This window comes from Antrostomus carolinensis, unplaced genomic scaffold (assembly GCF_000700745.2).
Source record: "Antrostomus carolinensis isolate BGI_N321 unplaced genomic scaffold, ASM70074v2 scaffold12197, whole genome shotgun sequence".
Lineage (NCBI taxonomy): Eukaryota > Metazoa > Chordata > Aves > Caprimulgiformes > Caprimulgidae > Antrostomus > Antrostomus carolinensis.
Window position 1 is genome coordinate 8,919 of NW_010325404.1, and position 19,498 is coordinate 28,416.

A 19,498-nucleotide genomic window follows, 5' to 3' on the forward strand; every position below is an offset into this window, starting at 1 on the left:
TGTTGGCCAAGGCTGCAGTCTTCTTGCTGTGCTTAAATATCCTGGGGCCAGTACCTGCCTAAAGGAACCCAGGGCAAAGCACTAAAAAGTGTCTGTGTTGTGTTTGACCCTCCCCTTGTCCCCGTCCCCATGCCTTTCTCCTGGGGACTGTTCAGTCCCTCGTGGTTGAGCTGACTGATTTGAGGTGCTCTCACTAAGGACACTTGTCAGCATTTTTTTGCAACAAACCAATTTTCAGATTTGGCCTCTGCACAATTTACTCTGGGCAAGGACTTGGCTTGGCTGAGTTTTAACCTGAAAGAGAGACTCTCCCCTCTCCACCTTTGAGTTTTTAATACTCTTTTAAAGAAAATAAAATTAAACTGCTTGAGCTGTTTGGCTCTTTATGGTACAATGACCTGTGAGCAGCTGAGTATGCTGCTCACCCTCTGCCTAGGTTGGTGCCCCTGGGCGTGCAGGTTCTGGCTGTCCCAGCACAGAGAGTACTCCCACCAGCCTCACCTTCCCAGCCTCTGGGAGCTGTCAGGAGAAGATGAAATCCTATTAGTCCGTGACAGGCTCTGCAGCCCTCCTTTGCATTCTGCCAGATCCTTTACTGAGGCTTGGTGGGCTCAGAGAGCCCTTCGAGGAGGGGAGGCAGAGCTGCCCCCAGCATAGCCTGCCAGCCGTGGGGTGGGAGGAGCTCTGTGCAAATAATAGATGACTTCTATAAAAAATTTAGAAAAGCCTTTAGAGTGCCAGATATGGACACTGAAATGCTATCTGCTGAGTTACAAATCCAGCAACGATCAAGGATTTTCATGCATGAAAAGATGTCAGTGCTGCCACTCCTACTTGACCCACCCACCGCTCTGCATCCACGTTCCCACCCTGTCCTGCCCACACCACTTCACCTGCTTGGATCTAACTTTGCATAAGCAAACACATCCTGAGCGTGCCTTGACACGTAGATGCTGACCCTGGTATCGCTGTACAGCTGCCTGCACAGGCAGCCCCAAGCACTGGCCTCTCACCTTCCTCTCCATCCCACTGGGGCTGGGTCCCCATCCCCAGGGGAGGTGTCTGCCCCTGTGCCTGCAGCTCTGCCTCCCCCACTGCTGCCCTTCTGCTTCCCATCACACACTCACTGATGCTGCTGCTCCCTTGCCACCTACCATGTGGGTATTGCTCTGGTCCATGGGGGGATTTGTTTCCCAAATTGCGTGCAAGGGGACCCTTGTTTGGAGGTTAGCGTGCTGATGTGGCAGCCAGCTCTCCGGAGAGCATATGCACAGGGATGGGTGGTGAGGTAATGACTTCTCCTCAAGCCTATCCTAATTAAATTTGTTGTAAACCTCTGTCTTCCTTGCCTAAAGGCTTTTAATTATTTTAAAACCATGATCCCCATACCTCTTTGCAGTTCCTTAGAGTTCTTCACTGGGGCTTTGAGACAGATAAATGTGACCTGTTTTTATGACTTGCTAAAGGGCAGCTTTAGCTTTGTGTTAAGGTTAGATGAGCCAGCCCAGACCTTGGCTGGACTGGGGAATTAGCCCAAATCAAGTGCCAGTAGAGGTGCTGCTGGTTCTCTACTGCCTGCACCTTTCCCTCACCCTGCCTGCATTGCTCTTTCCCCTGCAACTCCTGTGTGAATCCCACACTGCTCACATTGAAGTTGAAACCTCAAATGTCAGGCTAAGTAAAACAGCTTTGAAATTTGTAAACTCATTTTCCCATCACAGCTGAGCCTCCGCCAGGAATTCCTTCACAAAAATCTGTCCTCTTGCTCTTTATATTATGGGTAATTTTTAAAGATAGCTTATAAAACATTAATGAATGAGCTTTCATGAGCATGTTAACTATTCGTAAGTTATAGATGGTTATATACTCGTCAGCAGACACTGGTGCAGATTGCTTTTAACCATGACATCTATTGAAAGCTGGTACAATTGAAACCTCACTAATTACAGTAGGCATTTGTTAAATTCCTCAAAATTCTGCTTACTTGCAGAGATTTCAGCTATTTCAAATATTTCAAGACCAGATGAAAAACCAAAACCAGTGTTTTGATTCCAATGGGAAGTCTTGAAGGCTGTGATGGAGTTCGTAATATCAGCGGTGTTTTGATGTTTCGGATCTGGCAGGTTGCATTAGGGCTGGGATGAGTGTTTTCCTGACCGTGCCTCAATCCCCACGCCCTATGGGAACTGCAGTTTAAGTACTTTATTACCCTTACGGAGCTCTTGTAGGCTGAGCTTCCTGGCTTGACCACTTCTCCCATGATAGCAGGTATTGGTTTGCTAAAAACCAGAGGCCAAGCAGCCTTGTGAGAAGTGGGATCCGATCCCTGGAGGACTGAACCTCAAGCACTTGAAATGCAATTTCCCGGAGTGTTTGGTCATTGATGCCGACACAAATTAATGTCAAAATTGCCCAAAATGGAATATTTCAATTAGCTGCAACATGCTGAATAGTATTGATTCAGCCTGACTCTAAAAATACCCATACTCTGCTCTCAATTTTTCCTCTTTTGCTAGAAAATACTTTTTGCTCTTTTATCTTCTGGAAGCTGGGTTTTCTGTTGGGAGAACATTTTGATAGAAAACTCTTAAGCCAGCTCTGCTACTTGTCACCCTACTGACCCTTCACAGAGTATTTACAAATGGACCAGTACCGACAAGGGTAACTAGTCTAACCAGATGGGATGCAGCAAGATTGAGCTTTGAACTCCTTAAATGATACTGCTTTTCCATTTGTTTTGTTCCTAACATCTATTTCTGATGGGCAAAGCTGAGCTTGGAGCCTCAGCACTGGTACTCTGTGTTGTCTGAAATCTCTTTTTAGAGCCAGTTTCAGAAGGATTCACAGGCTCCACTTCTTTTGATTGAAAGGGAGACACAAAATGCAAATGTATGATTTGAACCCCTTGGGCTTGCAAAACTGTATTGAAGATTTTGTTTGGTGAGATGAGCTTTGTTTGAGAAATTTACTACTTATTTTATTCCACCTGGGGCAGAAAATGCCCAGAGGAAATCATCTTATTTGGGGGCTTCCAGGCTTCATGCGTTGAGCAGACATAGGAATGTGAAAACTCATTTGGTTTTATAAACAGGGAAAGTTCAAAAAACCACAGAAATGGTTCACAAGGAGTTTTAATGATGGACTCGGGCGTTAAGCCTGCTTTACTGAATTCCTACTTTTCTACCTCCCTTCCTTCTTCCCAGGAGCAGAGAAATTGGAAATGGCTTGATATGGTAAATAACTGTCATCATTTCTTCCATGCTGCCTGTAAGGAGATACTGGCAATTGAGTAACTGAGGTTCTCACAGCCTCTGTTCATAAAAATGCCCCCTGGGACAGGGAAAGGCTGCCTGAAAAAAACAGGCTCCTAAACCACTGCCCGTGGTGCCGCTGGCCATGAGCATGGAAAGGTGGGGAGGGGGCAGCCTCAGCTTCCTCAATGAGGGCTGCAGTGGCAGAGGCCAAAGGGGAATTGATTTGAGATGCCCTATGAGGAGTCCTACAAGCATATCACCTTATCAGCTGGCCTGCCCCATCTGCCATTCAGGGCCCGCTGCAGTGCAGGCTGGAGCGTGAACCAACACCCCTTCATTTCCAGTAACTCTCATTTCCAGTAACTGAGAAAGTAAAGTGTAGGTTTCTCTTCTGATGGGATGTTTTTTCCTCTGTTTTCTCCCATGTGCCAGACTTTCTCAGAAGCATGTTTCAGATGTCGTCGATGACAGCAAAGATAACATCACCATTTTCACCCGCATCCTGGACAGGCTGTTGGATGGATACGACAACCGCCTGAGACCTGGACTTGGAGGTCAGTTGGGTGGAGAGATGATGTTTTCCACAGCTGTGTAGCTTTAGAAATGAGAGACTGCACAGATGACTTATTAAAAAGTCTGGTGCTATTGGGAGGAGAGGCTGGTTCAGTGCCAGAGTCAGTGTGTTGTCCATGCTATCTTGTTTGATATTTTGTGAGATGAGGGGTGCAAGTCTCTGGACTGCTGTGGTCTTCTCTGACATTACATTGATAGGCCTGTAGATGGAGCAAATATGATTAAACTTATTTCTGCTACTTTTATAGGCATTACCATTTCAGAAATGATGATACTATCAGTTTGTAGGACATTCAACTTGTGTTGGTGTTGCTTTTTAGTCAGTGGGCTTTGCTACAGAGCCTCTATCTCAACATCTTCTCAGTTATTTCCTATGTTTCTGTGACCTGGCAAACTCTTCTCTGTGTGCCACTCTGTTTCCTGAGCTGCTTTTGACACCACTGCCATTATAGCTACTGCTGCCGAGTTTCTCTCTAAGCACCTACAGATGTTTAAGGTGCTTTAGAAAGCAAAACCACATTAGTCACCTTCCCTCCCAATGCTTATGGCATACATTTAGCTAGATGTAAGGAGGCAGGAGCAATGGGGAGATGTGTGGGGAAGACAGACCTGAGCTTTCTTGGTGAGATGAGGGAGACATGGGCCCGTGTGGTTTCTTGGTGCCAAGAGGCATTGCTGTGGCAGAGATGACGGCCCCTCTCAGATGCCAGCAACTGTGTGCCATGGGGACTGCTGAGGTGATGTCCTTGCACTGCTCTCAGCTTTCCTGCTTGGCTGCAAGGGTGTGTTGCTGGACCATGTTTCCACCCAAAGCTGGAGTCTCCATGTGTTCCGCCATTCCCTGAAGATCCCCCTGCCGAGGAAGGTTGTGAATGAGCTTTCCTGAGCTCTTGCATGCTGGTAGGAGCTCTGGAATTGCACCCTCTGTTTCTCAGAGCAGCCTCGTTGTCTCTTCTCAGCTCCATGTCCACTTCTGTGCCATGGCCTTCTGCCCTGCACCTGTCCAGGAGAGCTTTGATCCAAAGCAGAGACCATGCAAAATTCTGGGGAAGAAGGGTTTCTCCAGTGAGCATCCTTACCTCTGTTGGGCTGCTATGCTGCAGGACATGGACAGGAAAGGGTTACTGTGTCTGCATAAGCCATCCATCAGTTTTATTGCTTTTGTTGCTTGTTTCTTTCCCCCAGAATTAACTGCGGTCCCACTAATAGGTTTGCTTCCTCAGGTCTCCCTGATGGCTGTATTGATTTAACTGAAACGAGTTCTGAAAGGGGACTGAGGGGGCATTTATGTTCACCGTAGGCTCAGTTGCAGACAACCTTGAGCAAAGTATTAACAAGAGGACTCCCAGGAGCCTGTTGCTGGGGAAGTTAAAACCTTTCTTGGAACATCTCTGCTCTGTTGCTTTAGATGCTTTAATAACGTGCTTAACATAATAAATTGCCTTTGCCTGAACCAGACGTTCCATGTTTAAAGACTGCTTTCACCTCTGATTTCCCCTGATGGAGCACTCTTGCAGACCCAGATGGGAGGTTTTGATGTGGGCTACAGATTTTGGGGGCTCTTGGCTGATAGTGAGTTGTCCTCAGTGTGTGTGTGTGTGTGTGTGTGTGTATGGGGCAACCTGGTGGGTCAGGCTCTCTCCACTTCTAGCTGGACCTTTTTTCCCCAGGTATGGGCTTTTACTCCTTGGAGGTCTGTCAGGGCTGCTATCAGAACAGCGTTAGAGGGACCACTGCTGCTGGTGGCCAGAGAAGCAGAAATGGTCCTACAGGCTTAGAGGTTAATCAAATATCCTGGAGTGATAGTCAGCAAGAGATGGGCTCCTGCTGTCCAAGGTTATGTGAGATCTGTGAAAGGGATTGCTTTGCTTCAAATTAGCAGCTGCGCTGCTGGGCGATTCAGTGGCTTACAAGGTACGTTGGTTTTCCTGTGAGACAGCACTGAGCAGTCCCTGTAGACCCAGCACTGGCTCTCCCCATTCTCCTCTGGAATATCTTCCACTTGCTTTTCTGAAAATGTCAAGTGAGAGCATCCACTAGCACCATGCAGTCCTGCTTTGGAGTCCGTGGGAAGGGCAGATGTGGTGGCATTGTGCCCACGCGCAGGCTAATTTAAAGAGGGACTGGCCTAAATTGTGAGTAACTGGGAAGCAGGACACTCGGGCTCCCTTCTTGGCCTTGGTTTCCCTACTCTGTATGAGACAGATCCCCCTGAAGACGCTGGGCTGGGTTATGAAGAGCTGAGTGGGGTGCAGGGCTGCAGCACCCCTCAGGGCTGCGTGTGCTGGGGCGCTGTCCCCCGCATTTGGCAGAGCCGTTTCCGTGCGTGCCGGGAACTGAGCAATGTTTGTTTAGGCTTTGGGAAAAGAGACTGTAAGCAACAGAGTGTTGATGTGGTGACTTCTCCCCTCCAGATAGCCTCTTTGTATTTATTTTCTTATCCCCTCTGTTTTCACCATCTGCTGCCACCCACTCTAATAGCTCCCATGCCAGAGCTCCTCTTCCTACCAGGATGCTGCAGACACAAACTGAAGGAAACCAGTGCTGAGGCTGCTCGGGAGTGCCTGGTGCTGCAGAGCCAGGCTCCAGGTGAGGGTGGTCCTGTGCCTGGCTGCTGCTCATGACCCCAAGAGGTGGCTCAGAACATCCTCACCAGCGAGGAGTCCTTGCAGCCTTGATGGCCAGTAGAGGTTTGTGAGTGTACTCCGGGCTAGCTTGGAAGAGGAAAGGTAGAGGGGAAAGGTGGCTGTCAGACCACTCCTTCTGGAGGAACACCCTGTAGCACTGTGGACATGACCATTGATGTCACAGGGGAGTCTTCCATGGCTGGTAGGAGGTTTCTCCCTGTCTGCCAGATGAGCTGGGGCTGGCTTGCTCTTAGGCACAGAGCTGAGTCTTTTGTTTGGCCTCATGACCACTGAAATACAGTCTGGGCTTGGGGAAGGGGTTACTACATAAATAGATCATGATATAAGATTCAGAGTGGGAGAGGAGTGGAAGGAACAGTCGACAGATGACCTGTGTTTCCCCTGGGACCTGGGAAAACACAGGGCAGATTGGTTATTAAGTCAGAAGAGGAACAGAAACAGACCCTGAGGGGCTGGAGACATCTGTTGTCATGGCCAATCTTGCAGGATAAGAAAATCTCCCACCAAGAGAGTTTCTGTGGACAGCACTGGCCTCCATTCCTGGTCTGGAGCTGTGCAATCACACAGATCCTCTGCCCAGCCCTGTAGTGAGGGGCATCTATTTATAGCTCTCAAATTCTCTTTGTTGGGGCTCCCTGCAGAGCTGCCACATGGAGAGGCCTCAGGTTTGAATCTAGAACTTGCCTTACTTGCAAGTGTAGGAGAGAGGAGATGTGGTCAGGAGGAAGAGGTAGAACTGGCTGACAAAGGGAGAGACATACCCAAAAAGAGATGCCCCAGGAGCGGAATGTGAGTGATGGGACCATGAGTGATCCTCTAAGAATGACTGATGCACTGTATATCCTTGTGCTGCTTCCTGTGAAGAGCAATTGAAGTCTATAATCCTTACATGACCAATGTGATGCCCAGCACGGTTGCCATGAGAGGGGATGTGGTGGTTAGGTTGTTTGAGGTTCAGTGATGGTCCCTATGCAGCTGTATCTCCTGCAGCTTTATTTCCTAACCGATGAAGTTTGGGTCTGTTGTGCTGCAACTGAAACACAACCATCTTGTGAATGCCTGGGGAGGGGCAGGAGGGGAGGTTGCCCAGCCTCTTCCTTCCTTACAGTCTTGAGAATCCTTTTAACATGCTTTGGCAATACAAAGCCAGGGGTGTGTCTGAGGTGCTATTTGGTGTAAGGACGAGGAACCCAGAGGGCATATGGAGCAGTGGTGGACAAAGTCTCTGTATTGGGTGGCCAGGTGAAGCCTGTGCTCCAGAAAACTGTTGGCCTTTTCCAGGGGATGCCAAGGAGGAAAAGATTTTATCCCAAGGAAGAGAAGGAGAGAGCAAGCTGTTTAGTTTTCTAAAAGATGGGCTGTAAAATTTCTAGATAACCTGGCTTCCCCAATTGCAATTAAAAAGCGATTTGTACCGTATTAAGCAACTAGGCTAGGATCGATCTGTGTTATGCCTCCTGGATGCAGCATCACTTACAAGGTAACTCTCAGTATTTCCTTGAAGCTTCTACCACATGTCTCTGCAGTCCCTAAGTGGCTGACTGGGCCTTGCTAAGGGAGGGGTGGCTGGCAAGCATCCTGCTGGTCTGTGTCTGCATGGTGTGCTTCTGGACAGTTGAGGGTTAGAAGCCTAGTGAAGTTTTCAGAGCATGGGATTTACTGGGACCAGCAAACACAGGCAAGTGGATTAAAGCTATGCAATTCCCAAGGCAGAACAAGGCACTTGGCCTCTTTGGTTTCTTCTTGCTTGGGGACAGGGCATGGTGCCCATTCCTTGTCCTCAGGGCTGGCAGTAAATGGGTCCCATTCAGGTGGAGGGGAAGCCCCAGTTTGTACCTTCACAACGGGGTATATCCAGAGAGTGAAAGCATTCCAGGCTCATGGCTGCCTCCTCTTCCTCATCTCCACTGGGTAGCTTTTTGTGGCTTGGTGTCAGCATCTGCCTGCCCACGTTGTACTCGGCACAGACACCCTTGGGCTTGAGCAGGTTTTGGTGCTGTCAGGCTCTGCTGCTCACAATAGAAGTCAAATCAAGGATGCTTGACATGGGCCTATGGTGCCTTTTATCTGGCCTAACTATGTCAGCTCTGCCCTGGTAATGGTTTTGATCTGTAGCCACCTGTTAATATTTATCTTGCTGATATATTCCCTTTATTCTTTTGTAAGTGAAGCACACCTTGGAGTTTTTCTTGTCTCTTTCTGTGATGCAGTGTTTCTTCCTGCTTTTTTAACGATGGTGTATTTGGCAGAATGGCTTCTAAGCAAGTGAGAAACAACTATATCCCTGTCTTGCCTCTTGTGTTTCACTGATTCAAGTGCTGATGGCCAAGAGGTTTTGGACTTCAATTCAGAGCTGCTCCCTTTAGGTTGAGACATTCCCATGAGGTGCCTGGTGTGTGACGTCTGAGTGCATCTGTCATTTTGTCCTGACCTCCTGCAGATGAGGACTTGTCTGTTATTATGTGAGCATTAAGGCAGAGGGGCTGAACTAGTCAGAATAATTAAATGACAGAACTGCCTTCTCTCGAAAGTACAGTGCTTTCCAAGCTGAAACGGTGTGGGCTTATCTGCCTGGACAGATCCAAGAAGAAATCTGTTTTCAGTGAGAGTAACCTCAAATAGTAGTAGAAATGGTTAAATTGTCCAGATTGAAGTTTAGAGAACTTTTATTTCCTAAAATCTGGATGAAATGTTGAAATTGGCCTTTTCTTCTGCAGATAGTTTGCAAAGCCCTGGGGAAGGGACCTTCTCAAGCTCTTTGGGTGCATGTAAAGTCACAGCATGCAGCAGCCCAGCTTTCGGGTGCTTGGTGGTAGGCAGAGGGGTTGGAGGCATGGCTGTGCTTGGTCCCTTGGCAGAAGGATCAGGCACTGCCTGTCACTGTGGGGACATCCAAGCAGTGGTGGCAGAGTCTCACTGCAGTGTGTCTCACTCCCTGTTGCGACAGAGCTGGTCCCCAGGTGTCCAGGGAGGCTGGACTTGACCTGGTCTTGAGCTCTTCTGCAGTTTTTTCACCTGTGCACGATGAAGCTGCTTGCAGTTTTTTGTAAACATTATCTAGATCTACTGTTTGTGCAAGAGAAAACATGAGATGACAAACCCCATGGTCCTTTGTGGCTTGTTATGATTTCCAGGGTTTCAGGACTGTGTTTAATCTGTTTTTCTGTCTTAATGTTCCACCTCTCCTAACTTCTCATCTCTTCTCTCTGATCTGACTTCATGCCTTGTATTGATTACTCCAGGGAGGAATTTTATCCTTTCTTAGAAAAAAATCCATGTCTTATCTCAGATTTTTGTCTTTGTCTGAGATTCCTTGATGAGTTTTAATTTCAAGCTGAGGCATTGCCTGAAGAGCATTTTCTTCTATTTACCTTTCTGGGCAATGGGGACCCTGCTCTGTCTCGTCAAACTTCTGAAGTTAAGATCTATGAACAAATTAAAAAAAAAAAGGTTGTCTTCCCCTTGGGTGCAGCTCTCCAAAGACAGCTTTGCCATGGATTTGCACAGCCCTGATGCTCTCCTCTCTCATGCAGAAATCCCAGTTGTGTTGCAGTTTAAACCCATGGCATAACAGGGAGAGGGAGCTCCGTGTGAAAAGGCATGCACACATCAGAAGGCGAGTGAGGAATATGGGCTTGACAGCTATGCCTAAGGGTGAAAGTCTTCTCTTAAATAAGTTATGAATTTGCTTAGAGCAACAAGCCTGTATCAAAGCTTCAGGGATATCACAAACACTCCGGAGGGGTCAGAAACCCATTGTGAAAAGAGATTCATAGCTTTTGGTGTGAAACAGTACCTGGGCTTCAGGGCAGCACTGGGTCTTTTGGGGGCATCTCACAGCTGCCTGTGTCCCTGCAGTGCTGTGGGAGGGAGTGGACCACCATGGCAGGACCCTGCCCAGCCACCCTCTCCATGGAGCAGTTGTGTGGCCAAAGTCGATCACCAGCAATGGGGCTGTCCTTGGGCTGTGCGCTCCTGGGCTCTCCAGAGGGGCCACAACCGAGTCCCCAGGCTGCGGGGTCATGGAGGAGAAGGTGTTTCTCATCCTACTTTGCATGGTTTTTTTAGTTGGTGCCTTCATTGCCTGTGTGTGATTCCAGTGAGGGGTCTGTCCAAAGCTGCTGACTCCTCTGTATAGCCCATGTGCGGGCAAGAACTAAGATTTTTCCCAAAAGGTGAGACATTTTTCTAGGGAAGTGAATCCATTTGGAGGAATTGTTACCCTGGTAATTTGTACTGCAGTAACATCTCAGAGCTTCAGTGCTAGATCAGACACCTGCAGTGAACTGGTGCGAGTGTTTGGCAGCCCATCCCTGCCCAAGGGTAAGCTGGTGGGTGTGTGTTGGAAACAAGATGATACTATTTGTTTATAATGACTTTGGAAGCGGGGAGCTGATGTTTAAGCATGTTGAACATGTGTTAGATGGTTTTAAGAACATTAGTAGATGATGTTATAGATGGCTATAAACTGCTTGCAAGGATATCTTTATTGATCTGTTGGACTATGGCAGCTACTCATTTATTAGAATTTCCATTCATTTAGTCCCATGTAAGGGATTTATAATGTGTCTTTGATATGGATTGTGAAACAAGATTTTTTTTTTTTAATTAGGTATTATAGAGTTTAAGAACAACTTTAATTGGTTTATTTTAGGAAGCTGGTGATGAAGCAACTGGTCAAATATTGAGGAAACAGCAGTTATTTTATTCATTGAGCTAGAGGGTAAAATGTTTGCAGCAGTTTGTGTAACTATACAGAAGCACTGATTATGTCTGATGAGGCAAAGTCATTGATTGTGTTGGTGGTGAATTTCAGCCCAGTTCCATTGGGAAGAAGCAATCCAATCACATCTACCTGGGACCCCTGTGGTGGGGGGATTAATGCTGCTGTTTCAGACCTATTAGCTTGTTAATGTTGCTTCACTTATTTAAAGGCTATTGTTTGATTAAACGAAAATATTGGAGTGTTTGTGAGGCTCTGGAAGATGCATGGGGCTTTGGGGAGTGAGTTGCTGCACAACTATGAGGCTAAACCAGGCAGGGTCCCTTAGCCAAATACTATTAAAAGTCACAGTGAAATTCTCACCTTGTTGAAGTAAATGGAAAAACTCTCCCTGAGTCTGGTGGGGCAGGAATCTTGTGTAATGATTTCTTTATCTATGTGAACTAACCTGTAGCTTACTTTAAAAATCTGCCTCTGAAGGACATACAGCTAATGTTTATTGGGAAAAAAAAAAAAAAGTCTTTGTGGAGTACTGACAATTGTAAGCAGAGTACAGCCTAGAGAGGGTTTTAATCTGCAATTTGCATTGTGAGAAAAGGACACCCCGTTCACTTTACCTTCTGGAAGAACATAATTCAAACCAAAGTGATGAGAACAACAGGCATGGAAAAAGCATATGATTTATTTTTTTCCCCAAAAAAACTACTGGAAAATCCTATTGATGACAAAGTTCAGACTGAATCAGTGGATGGAGTGATTCATGACTGGAGCAAAATAAATTGTGTCTAAAAATTCAAGAGACTATTTCAACCTTGCAAAAGTAATTTCAGAGGCCTCTTTTTTAGATGGTTCAGTTCTGATACAAGAAGCTTTGTCAAGGAGAGGATCTGATGACCATAAAAAAAAAAAAAACCAAAACCAAACAACAACAACAAAAAAACCCCCACACACAGCATTTTACAAAGGGGAAGGTTTGTAAGGCTTACTGCATCCATCTGAATTCTCGTTGAGGAAGTTGTTTGTATCCATACAGGCCAGATCAGATTTTTGTAGTCCTGCATGCCTGTTTACTCACCTGAAGACACGTCTCCTGGAGAGCTGTGAATGTCACTTTAGCCAGTTACGGCCAGTGTCCTGCAAAAAATAAAGGTGCAATCTCTACTTTCCACAAGTTGTGTTCTCTGCAAAGGGTCTGTGCACATATGGGAATTGAATTACAGGCTTTTGTGCTTGAATGATTAGAGCTCTTCCCTTTGGAGAGAGGCACTTGGTCTCGTCTGAGAATTTGCAAAAGCTGTTTCCTAGAAAAGAGCCCTGTCTGCTTGCATGAGGAAGGGTTAAAGAACAAAAGCATGAAATCTCCTTTCTTCTTTCCTGATCAATCTAGCCATCATTATGAGAGAAGCTTTCTGATAGCTTCTCTTTGTCGTGTAACGTTAATACCATTAAGTCCACTTTGGCAAGGAAAGCAACGTATAATTAATTTGCAAATCAGGAAAGTGGATGTGATTTTTATACAAAAGAGAAGGTCTTTAACTGCAGAAGGCATTGTGTGGCATGGTCATGCTGCAGATGGGACCACTCCTCTCTGGCCAGGCAGGAGCCCCTCCTTGAGCATCCCACCTCCCGAGGTCCCAGGCTGGGCTGGTTCTGCCCTGTGCCCCTTTCTGTGCACACACCTTCAGTCCATCCCAGTTTGCTGCCATCTAGAAAAGGGACTGGATCTAACAAATAATGGGGAAAACCAGGTGGGGCAAGGGTGAGGTTAGGAGTATGCAAGTGCCTTTGAATATCTGAGGAGCATGTTGGTTGAGCCAGGTGAAAGTATCTTTAAGCCTCTGCCTCCATCCACTGTTTGTTGTTTTTTGGGGTTTTTTTTAAGCCTTAGCTCTATTGGAATTATTATTTTGATGCATTAAAAAGGGAAAAGGAAAAGAACTCGAACCCTATCCAGACTGATTTGTTCCCAGAAAGATGTTTAATTTTGTATGTATAATTGAAATGGGCTAAATATAGCTGTATTAATATTTATGGGCCTTATGCTGGAATCAATACAAGAGTTGCTGTTCAAGGCAATTAAGCTTTACCTTTTCACATCTAGGATTTCAGCGTTTGGAGATGACATTAGTTGTGTGACCTGCATCCAAGAGAGAAAAAACTAAAAGCATGCCATTATCTGTTGAATATGATACCCTGTATTTAATGCTGTTTGCTGGCAGGCAGTTTGTCTCCAGCAAGGGTGATCTCTCAGAAGCAGGACTGCTGTCTTGATAGGGGGGAAATGGGAGAAATCAGTAGGTTCAGAGGCTTGCAGGAGAAACAGCTGATGCTGTGTTTTGGGAGAAACTGAGTGACTAGGCTATCTCATGGCATCAGAAAGTGGGCATTGCCCACCTCTGCTGCATCAGTAGCTGCTGGGGATGAGGGGAAAATTATTATGGTGGCACTTCATGGACTTCCTTTGTCTTCATGCCACCTCCACTGTGGAGTTGGGGCATGGGAAACACAAACCCCAGTCACTCGTGTGCGGATGTGTATGGGGCAGGGAGGGCTGTTTGTGCCCTGTCCCTGGGCTCAGGCTATCTGTGTGTGTCTGCAGGGCTCGTCACAACCTTCATGTCATTAAAGCCCAGGGAAAGCAAATCCTTGTCCAGAGATCTGAGCTGCGGTGGGAAGCGTGTGCACGGGGAATTAGGTCGAGGCTGTAACGATGAAAACAAGTCAGTTTGCATTAGTAACAAAGGCAAAATGATGATGCGCTTGATTTCTAAAGCACTGCCTTTCAAGAGAAGGGTATCACTAGGATAACATGACAAGAGTGCTGGCAGTGGTTGAATTGCCCTGCATTGCCGCTTTTTGGGAGCTGCAGCTCTTCACTGCTCCAGTTAACAAAGAAGCTGTTAGACGCTGTAAAATCTCTCACTGTTGAGGGCTGTCTGAATCCTGCCTTTCTACTAAATTTGATCAACGTGTCAGATTTTTTTTTTTTCTTCCATCTGGACTCTAATAACTGCCTTTGGGAAGGAGGACTGCAGCAAGGAGCCTGGGTCACAGCTTCTCTGCAGCCTCCTCAGGGAGCGAGGGGTTAACCTGCCCTCCCCAGCTCATCCCTTCTTCTAGGACTCATGTGCCACACAAATTTTGGAGCTTTGTGTTGGATGTGTTTCCTTCTTTCACTGGTGCCTTGTATATTTTGGTAGCTGGAAGCCTTTTAACCTCCTTCATTAAGCATCAGGGGAATGTGTTTTCCAATGGCTTTCATTAGCTTTTGCTGTTGGAGCACAATAGCTGCTTAAACAGGATGGGAAAAGCAGAAATCAAATGGCACACCTGCAGAGGCAGAAATGGTGGACACACTCTTAGTGGTTGGAAATGAGTTTTCAGCTCTAAATGGCCCCTCTGAATTCAGCCTTGGCTCTGGGGATTCGCACCAGGTGACGCTGACCCCAGCAAACTCATATTTCCAACTACGGATGACAATGTCCTTGCCAAAAGGTGTTGGCTTGATAGCAAAGGATTGTTCCTTGGTGTGCCTGAGAGCGAGCCATCACAGGGCTGAGTCCCATCTCGCCTCTATTCCCAAACAAGGGCGAGCCAAGCTATATATTAAGGAACAAGGAAATTGTACCAGTTAAATTTAAAAAACTCATTTCGCTAAAGCAGCACAAGCTCCCATGAATATTTATCTGATGTTATGGAAGCATGTGGACTCCCACCTACTTCATTAAATTGATTTTCAATAAAAATGCCAGTGGAAGAGGTTTGATTAATGGCTGGTGGGACGGTACAATTAATGTGAAATCTGGAGTCAGCAAAAAGTGTCCCCTGAGCCCCTGTGTCCCTGCTGGAGGCTGGGCTAAGAAAATGTTTCTAAACTTCTCTGAGGGACAACAGCGATGCTTATCCATGTGGTTTCCATGATGGGGGTGAACAGGAGCTGATGTTTTGCTGCTGTTTGGCTGGTGCATGGTTTTGCTGAGGGCCAATGTTCTGACCTTGAAGCTGGTGTGTGGCTTTTGCCCCTAGTGCTCTGCTTTTCCCTCTGCTTTTCACACCCTCCCCAAGCAGGCTGCACCTGAGAATTAAGCACAGCAGCAAGCTTCAGCGATCATGTCAGGTTTGAGTGTGACTCCCTGGGCCTTTGCATTTAAACATGCCTGGGATTAGCTCCATCAGCCTCCGGATCCGCTCAGCTCCTACCAATTTACCTGCTTGGATTTGTCTCCTGAAGGAAGGCAATTTGAAGCTGTAATGTTACAGCTCTATTAGGAAGCTCTAGCGCGGTTTTCTACCGGGACACCTGCCAGGGCTGGTGCCGCCTCTTTCCGATGAGCTGTCAGGAGCTCGGGTGGGAGATGCTGAGCGTGGTGGCAGTGGGGGTTGTGGGGGGTGAGGGGTCCCCGCTGAGCCGGGGAGCCTGGAAGTCCCTGCGGGGTGAGAGGGCCGGGGGCTGCCTGCGCAGCCTGAAATAGAAACTCTCCCCAGAGGTCTTGAGAAAAACCTTTGGAAGCTGCTGTGGGTGGGATGTTGTATCTCACTTTCTCTGCAGGGAGTTTCTGAGCCAGAGGTGCAGGTTTTTTGGGTGTGGTAGGTAGGCAAGGGCTCTGCGGGAGCGGAGGTGTGTGGCAGCGTGTTAGGGAGACGGGTCCATCTCAGCATCCCTTGGCTCCACACCCATGGACCCCAGAGAAGAACCGCTGCGACAGGGGTGCCCAAGTGGCACCATAAAACCAAGACCTGAGGCACGAATCCTTCCCCCAGCCAGTGTGGGAACCCCGTGCACAGGCTGCTGCGCTGGGGAGCAGGATTGGAGCTCTGATGCCCTCAGCCTTTCCCAGAGGGCATGTGGTGCCCAGCGGGCTGTGGCCAGATGGCATTGGGAGAGCAGCGGGGGCAGAGATGCAGATGCTCCTGATGCTGCCCTCCGGGGCTGAGGGGCTCTTGCAGTGGTCTCTATTTTGCAGTACTTTGTGTTTTTCTGTGCATGCAAACATATAATGAGACCCGTGAGGTTTCCCTGCCTGCAGGAGAAGAGGGGTCCCCGGGCAGCACCCGTGTCAGCAGGCAGTGAACGGGTGCAGGTACTTTCAGTGGGTACTGAATTGGTTGGGCATCTCCTTGCTGTGCTTGTATTACTGGGGAGCTGAGCTGAGACTGGGAATGGAGGAGAGTGATGGGAACAGAAAGGAATGAAAAAAATACAAACAAAAAGGGAGCAGGTGCTGGCGAATATGTATGTGGCAGAAAAAGAGGGGAGAGTTCTGGTTGAAAACAGAAGCTGAGAAAAGGGGGATTGGCAGCCAGCATATTTCTGGAGACAGCTTTCTCCTCTGTAAGCTGAGTCGCTTAAGAAATATGTCAATAAAGCACACTTGCAGGCACTGTCTCTAATAAATATATATTTAAGAGAGACATTTCTTCAAAACTTCTGCTAGGAGATGTCTAATTCTGAAGGGATGTCATGAAAAATGGCATCTCCGGTGGAAGCAGAGGTTGCCATGGGAACTGGAACGCTTAGAACACAGGTCGCTAGAACAAGAAAACATTATCCCCAGCAAAGGAAATTAAAAATTACATCTGGAGGCATCTGCCCTCTGCTTGTCTCCGCTGGGAGTATCGGTGTATTATGCAGCATGTTGTAATTCATGTAGAGGGCAGAACTGAAAATTCGGTATTTGTTGCCGAATTTTTGTGAGTAACTGCGATAAAAAGCCTTCCTGTCCATGGGACAGACAATGCTGGTGTCTGAGCAGTGCTGGGGAGGGGAAGATTTACAACCATAATGGAATTTCTTCTAAAAGGGTTTTGCTCACTTGGGGCTAAAACAAGAGCCCGAGTGCACAAATAAGCCTGTCTCACCACATGTGGATCAGCCCATTGCTCCCGGGGTTTGATGGCCCCATTTGCCATTCAAGGACTTTCCTGGGAGACACGGGGAAGCCGGGCAAGAGGGGAGGTGATGGAGGAGCACAGTGTGTGTCCAGGGACTTATCTTGCACTTTGAAGACTCTCTGTTTATCTTTGCAAGTGTGGGACAGCGAACACGGGAGGAGTTATTTCCATGTGGCAGAGGTGGGCTCACAGTCTCTGCTGTCTAATGCATTTCTCAGTGCTCTGTGACAGGACTCCAGCATCAGAGGAAATGTTAAACTGACCAGTGCAAGGCAATGTGAATTAAATAAATTTATTTGTACGATGTATTGGCATTGCTGCAAACTAAATGAGCAGTGACCATACAGCCCAGTGACCCATGACCATACAGCCCAGTGACCTGTGCATGACAAGGCAGTGACAGCTCAGTGGAGACCTTGGCTCTGTGCTCAGCTCAGCAGCCACACAGGCAAAGACAAGGCTGGGGAACATGAGGAAGAGAAAACACTTGTCTGCATTGCCCTGGGGATGGTGGTGAAGGATGCCAGAAGCATCACCCGGAGGCACACTGTGGCAGGAGCTGATTAACTTCTGCTGAAGGAAGTACCAGCCAGGAGCTAATGGAGAAGATAAGGGAACCAGAATGCAAATTATTGTGTTGCTCCCTGCTATGGTTTTCTTGTATCTTCATCTGCGTACCTGGTGTTGGCCTCAGGGGACAGGCTTGAGAATTAAATGGACTCTTCCTCTGAGCTACACAGCAAGCCCCAGGAGCCTCTTTCTTTTTCTTTTCTTTTCTTTTTTTTTTTTTTTTCTTTTTTGCACACTGTAGTCCATCCTGTGATCTGGCGATCCTGAGCCTGCAGAACAACCTGGAACAAGATCTAGCCAGAGCCATGGGAAGGCAGTGCTGAGGGTAAAAGGCAGATGGGGAAACTGAGGCACAACAGAACTGCATTGCATGCACGGTGCCATAGTGCAGATCAGCATCAACGGTGGGATTGGAGCTCGGGGCTCAGCCTGTAAACCTCATGGACTTGATTGAGACATCTTGTTTATTTTTTCTACCTTTGCAATGACATAAAATGAATGCAATACAGTGTGTCTCTCAGTTGTTGGGGTTTTTTTGCATTTCCCTGCTTGCTTTCTGGCTTTCCAACCTTTTCAGTTGTTTTCTGTGTATCAATGATTATCAGGTTAGAAATAGCAGTTTTGTATTGCACCCTTGTGCTTATCTTTTTCCTGGGGATCTGCCTTGAGCTCTGATGAATTACAGAGCTCAGTAATTGCTTTACAAATGTTAAGGCTTTTACTGGCCCTGATTTGAAGTTTTTGCAGCTCCTTTTGAAGTGTATGAGGGGCCTGTTGGGAGGTGATGATTGTTAAAGAAAGACTTGCTGAGAATGAGTTAACAAAAGGTTCAGTGTTTTTAGGAAAAGAAGTAAGCGATAACCTACCAGGGCCAGTCTGTGAGCTCCCTGATGGAGAAATTGCAGAGGTGCACTGTGTCCACACAAGTTCTGGATAAGCCTGGTCTAGTGACTGACTCTCCCAGATGAGTTATACATGTGTGAAGGGATACAGCCTGGTGGCTGCTTTGTTCTGGTGCCTTACCTCTCCCGTGTACCTGCAACTTCAGCCACACTGCTGGGGTGCAGGACCTGCTGCAGTCTTTCCTGAGCGTGCTGTTCACCACTTTCTTGTTGATGTGGTCAACAAGAACATCATAACTGACCCCTAAAGAGGGAAATAAACTGAAGACGAGGTCAGGAAGGCAAGCCCAAAATGAAACACGGGTGTTTTGTAGATAACATCGAGAGGCTTGCCTAGTGCTGAAGAACAAGTCTGGCATTTTTGCCCTCACCTCATTGCTCCCTGCAGTGCACACAGCCATGCAGGCACCCTGCAGAAATGTGGTCAGCAAAATTCTCCTGGCTTTGGTTTTGTTAGGACCACAGCCATGTGTATCAGCTGGCAACACAGCATTGTCTGAATGCTCTTCCCCTGTCCACTGGGACCGGCAGGGATTCCCTTCACCAAGCGCCTCTGGCTTAGCCATCAAGGACAGACTTTAATACTGAATATATTAAATTATGTATGCTAATTGATATTCACACATTTTCGCATTGTATTTATAATATAGAACAAAGATGTTTATGTAGGATCTCTCTTCCATTACCACAGGGTCTCAAAGCACTGTAGAGCCTCTAAAAGCATGCTCATACATACATATTCCTCCTCTGTCTTCATAGCGTTTGAGGGTGTCCTAAGTCCTTAAAATAGTAACTACAGTAGCTTTGTTCATTCTGTCTTTTCTGTCTGTAGCAAAAATAGCTCAACCAATTTGTAGTCTCTGTTTGTAGTCTGCATGTGTGAGAATGAGGGGTGTGTGTAAAGCCTCCATGACTGCACATCCTCGAGCAGTTGCT

General features: G+C 47.1%; 1 protein-coding gene across 1 annotated transcript in view; it reads left to right on the forward strand.

The window, feature by feature from the left end:
- The window catches only part of GABRA3 (gamma-aminobutyric acid type A receptor subunit alpha3), a 60,525-nt gene that overhangs the window by 150 nt on the left and 40,877 nt on the right, over nucleotides 1–19,498 (forward strand). The window contains exon 2 of the mRNA XM_010171199.2: nucleotides 3,677–3,808. Coding sequence (XP_010169501.1) covers nucleotides 3,677–3,808 — 132 coding nt within the window. The remainder of the gene's footprint in view (nucleotides 1–3,676; nucleotides 3,809–19,498) is intronic.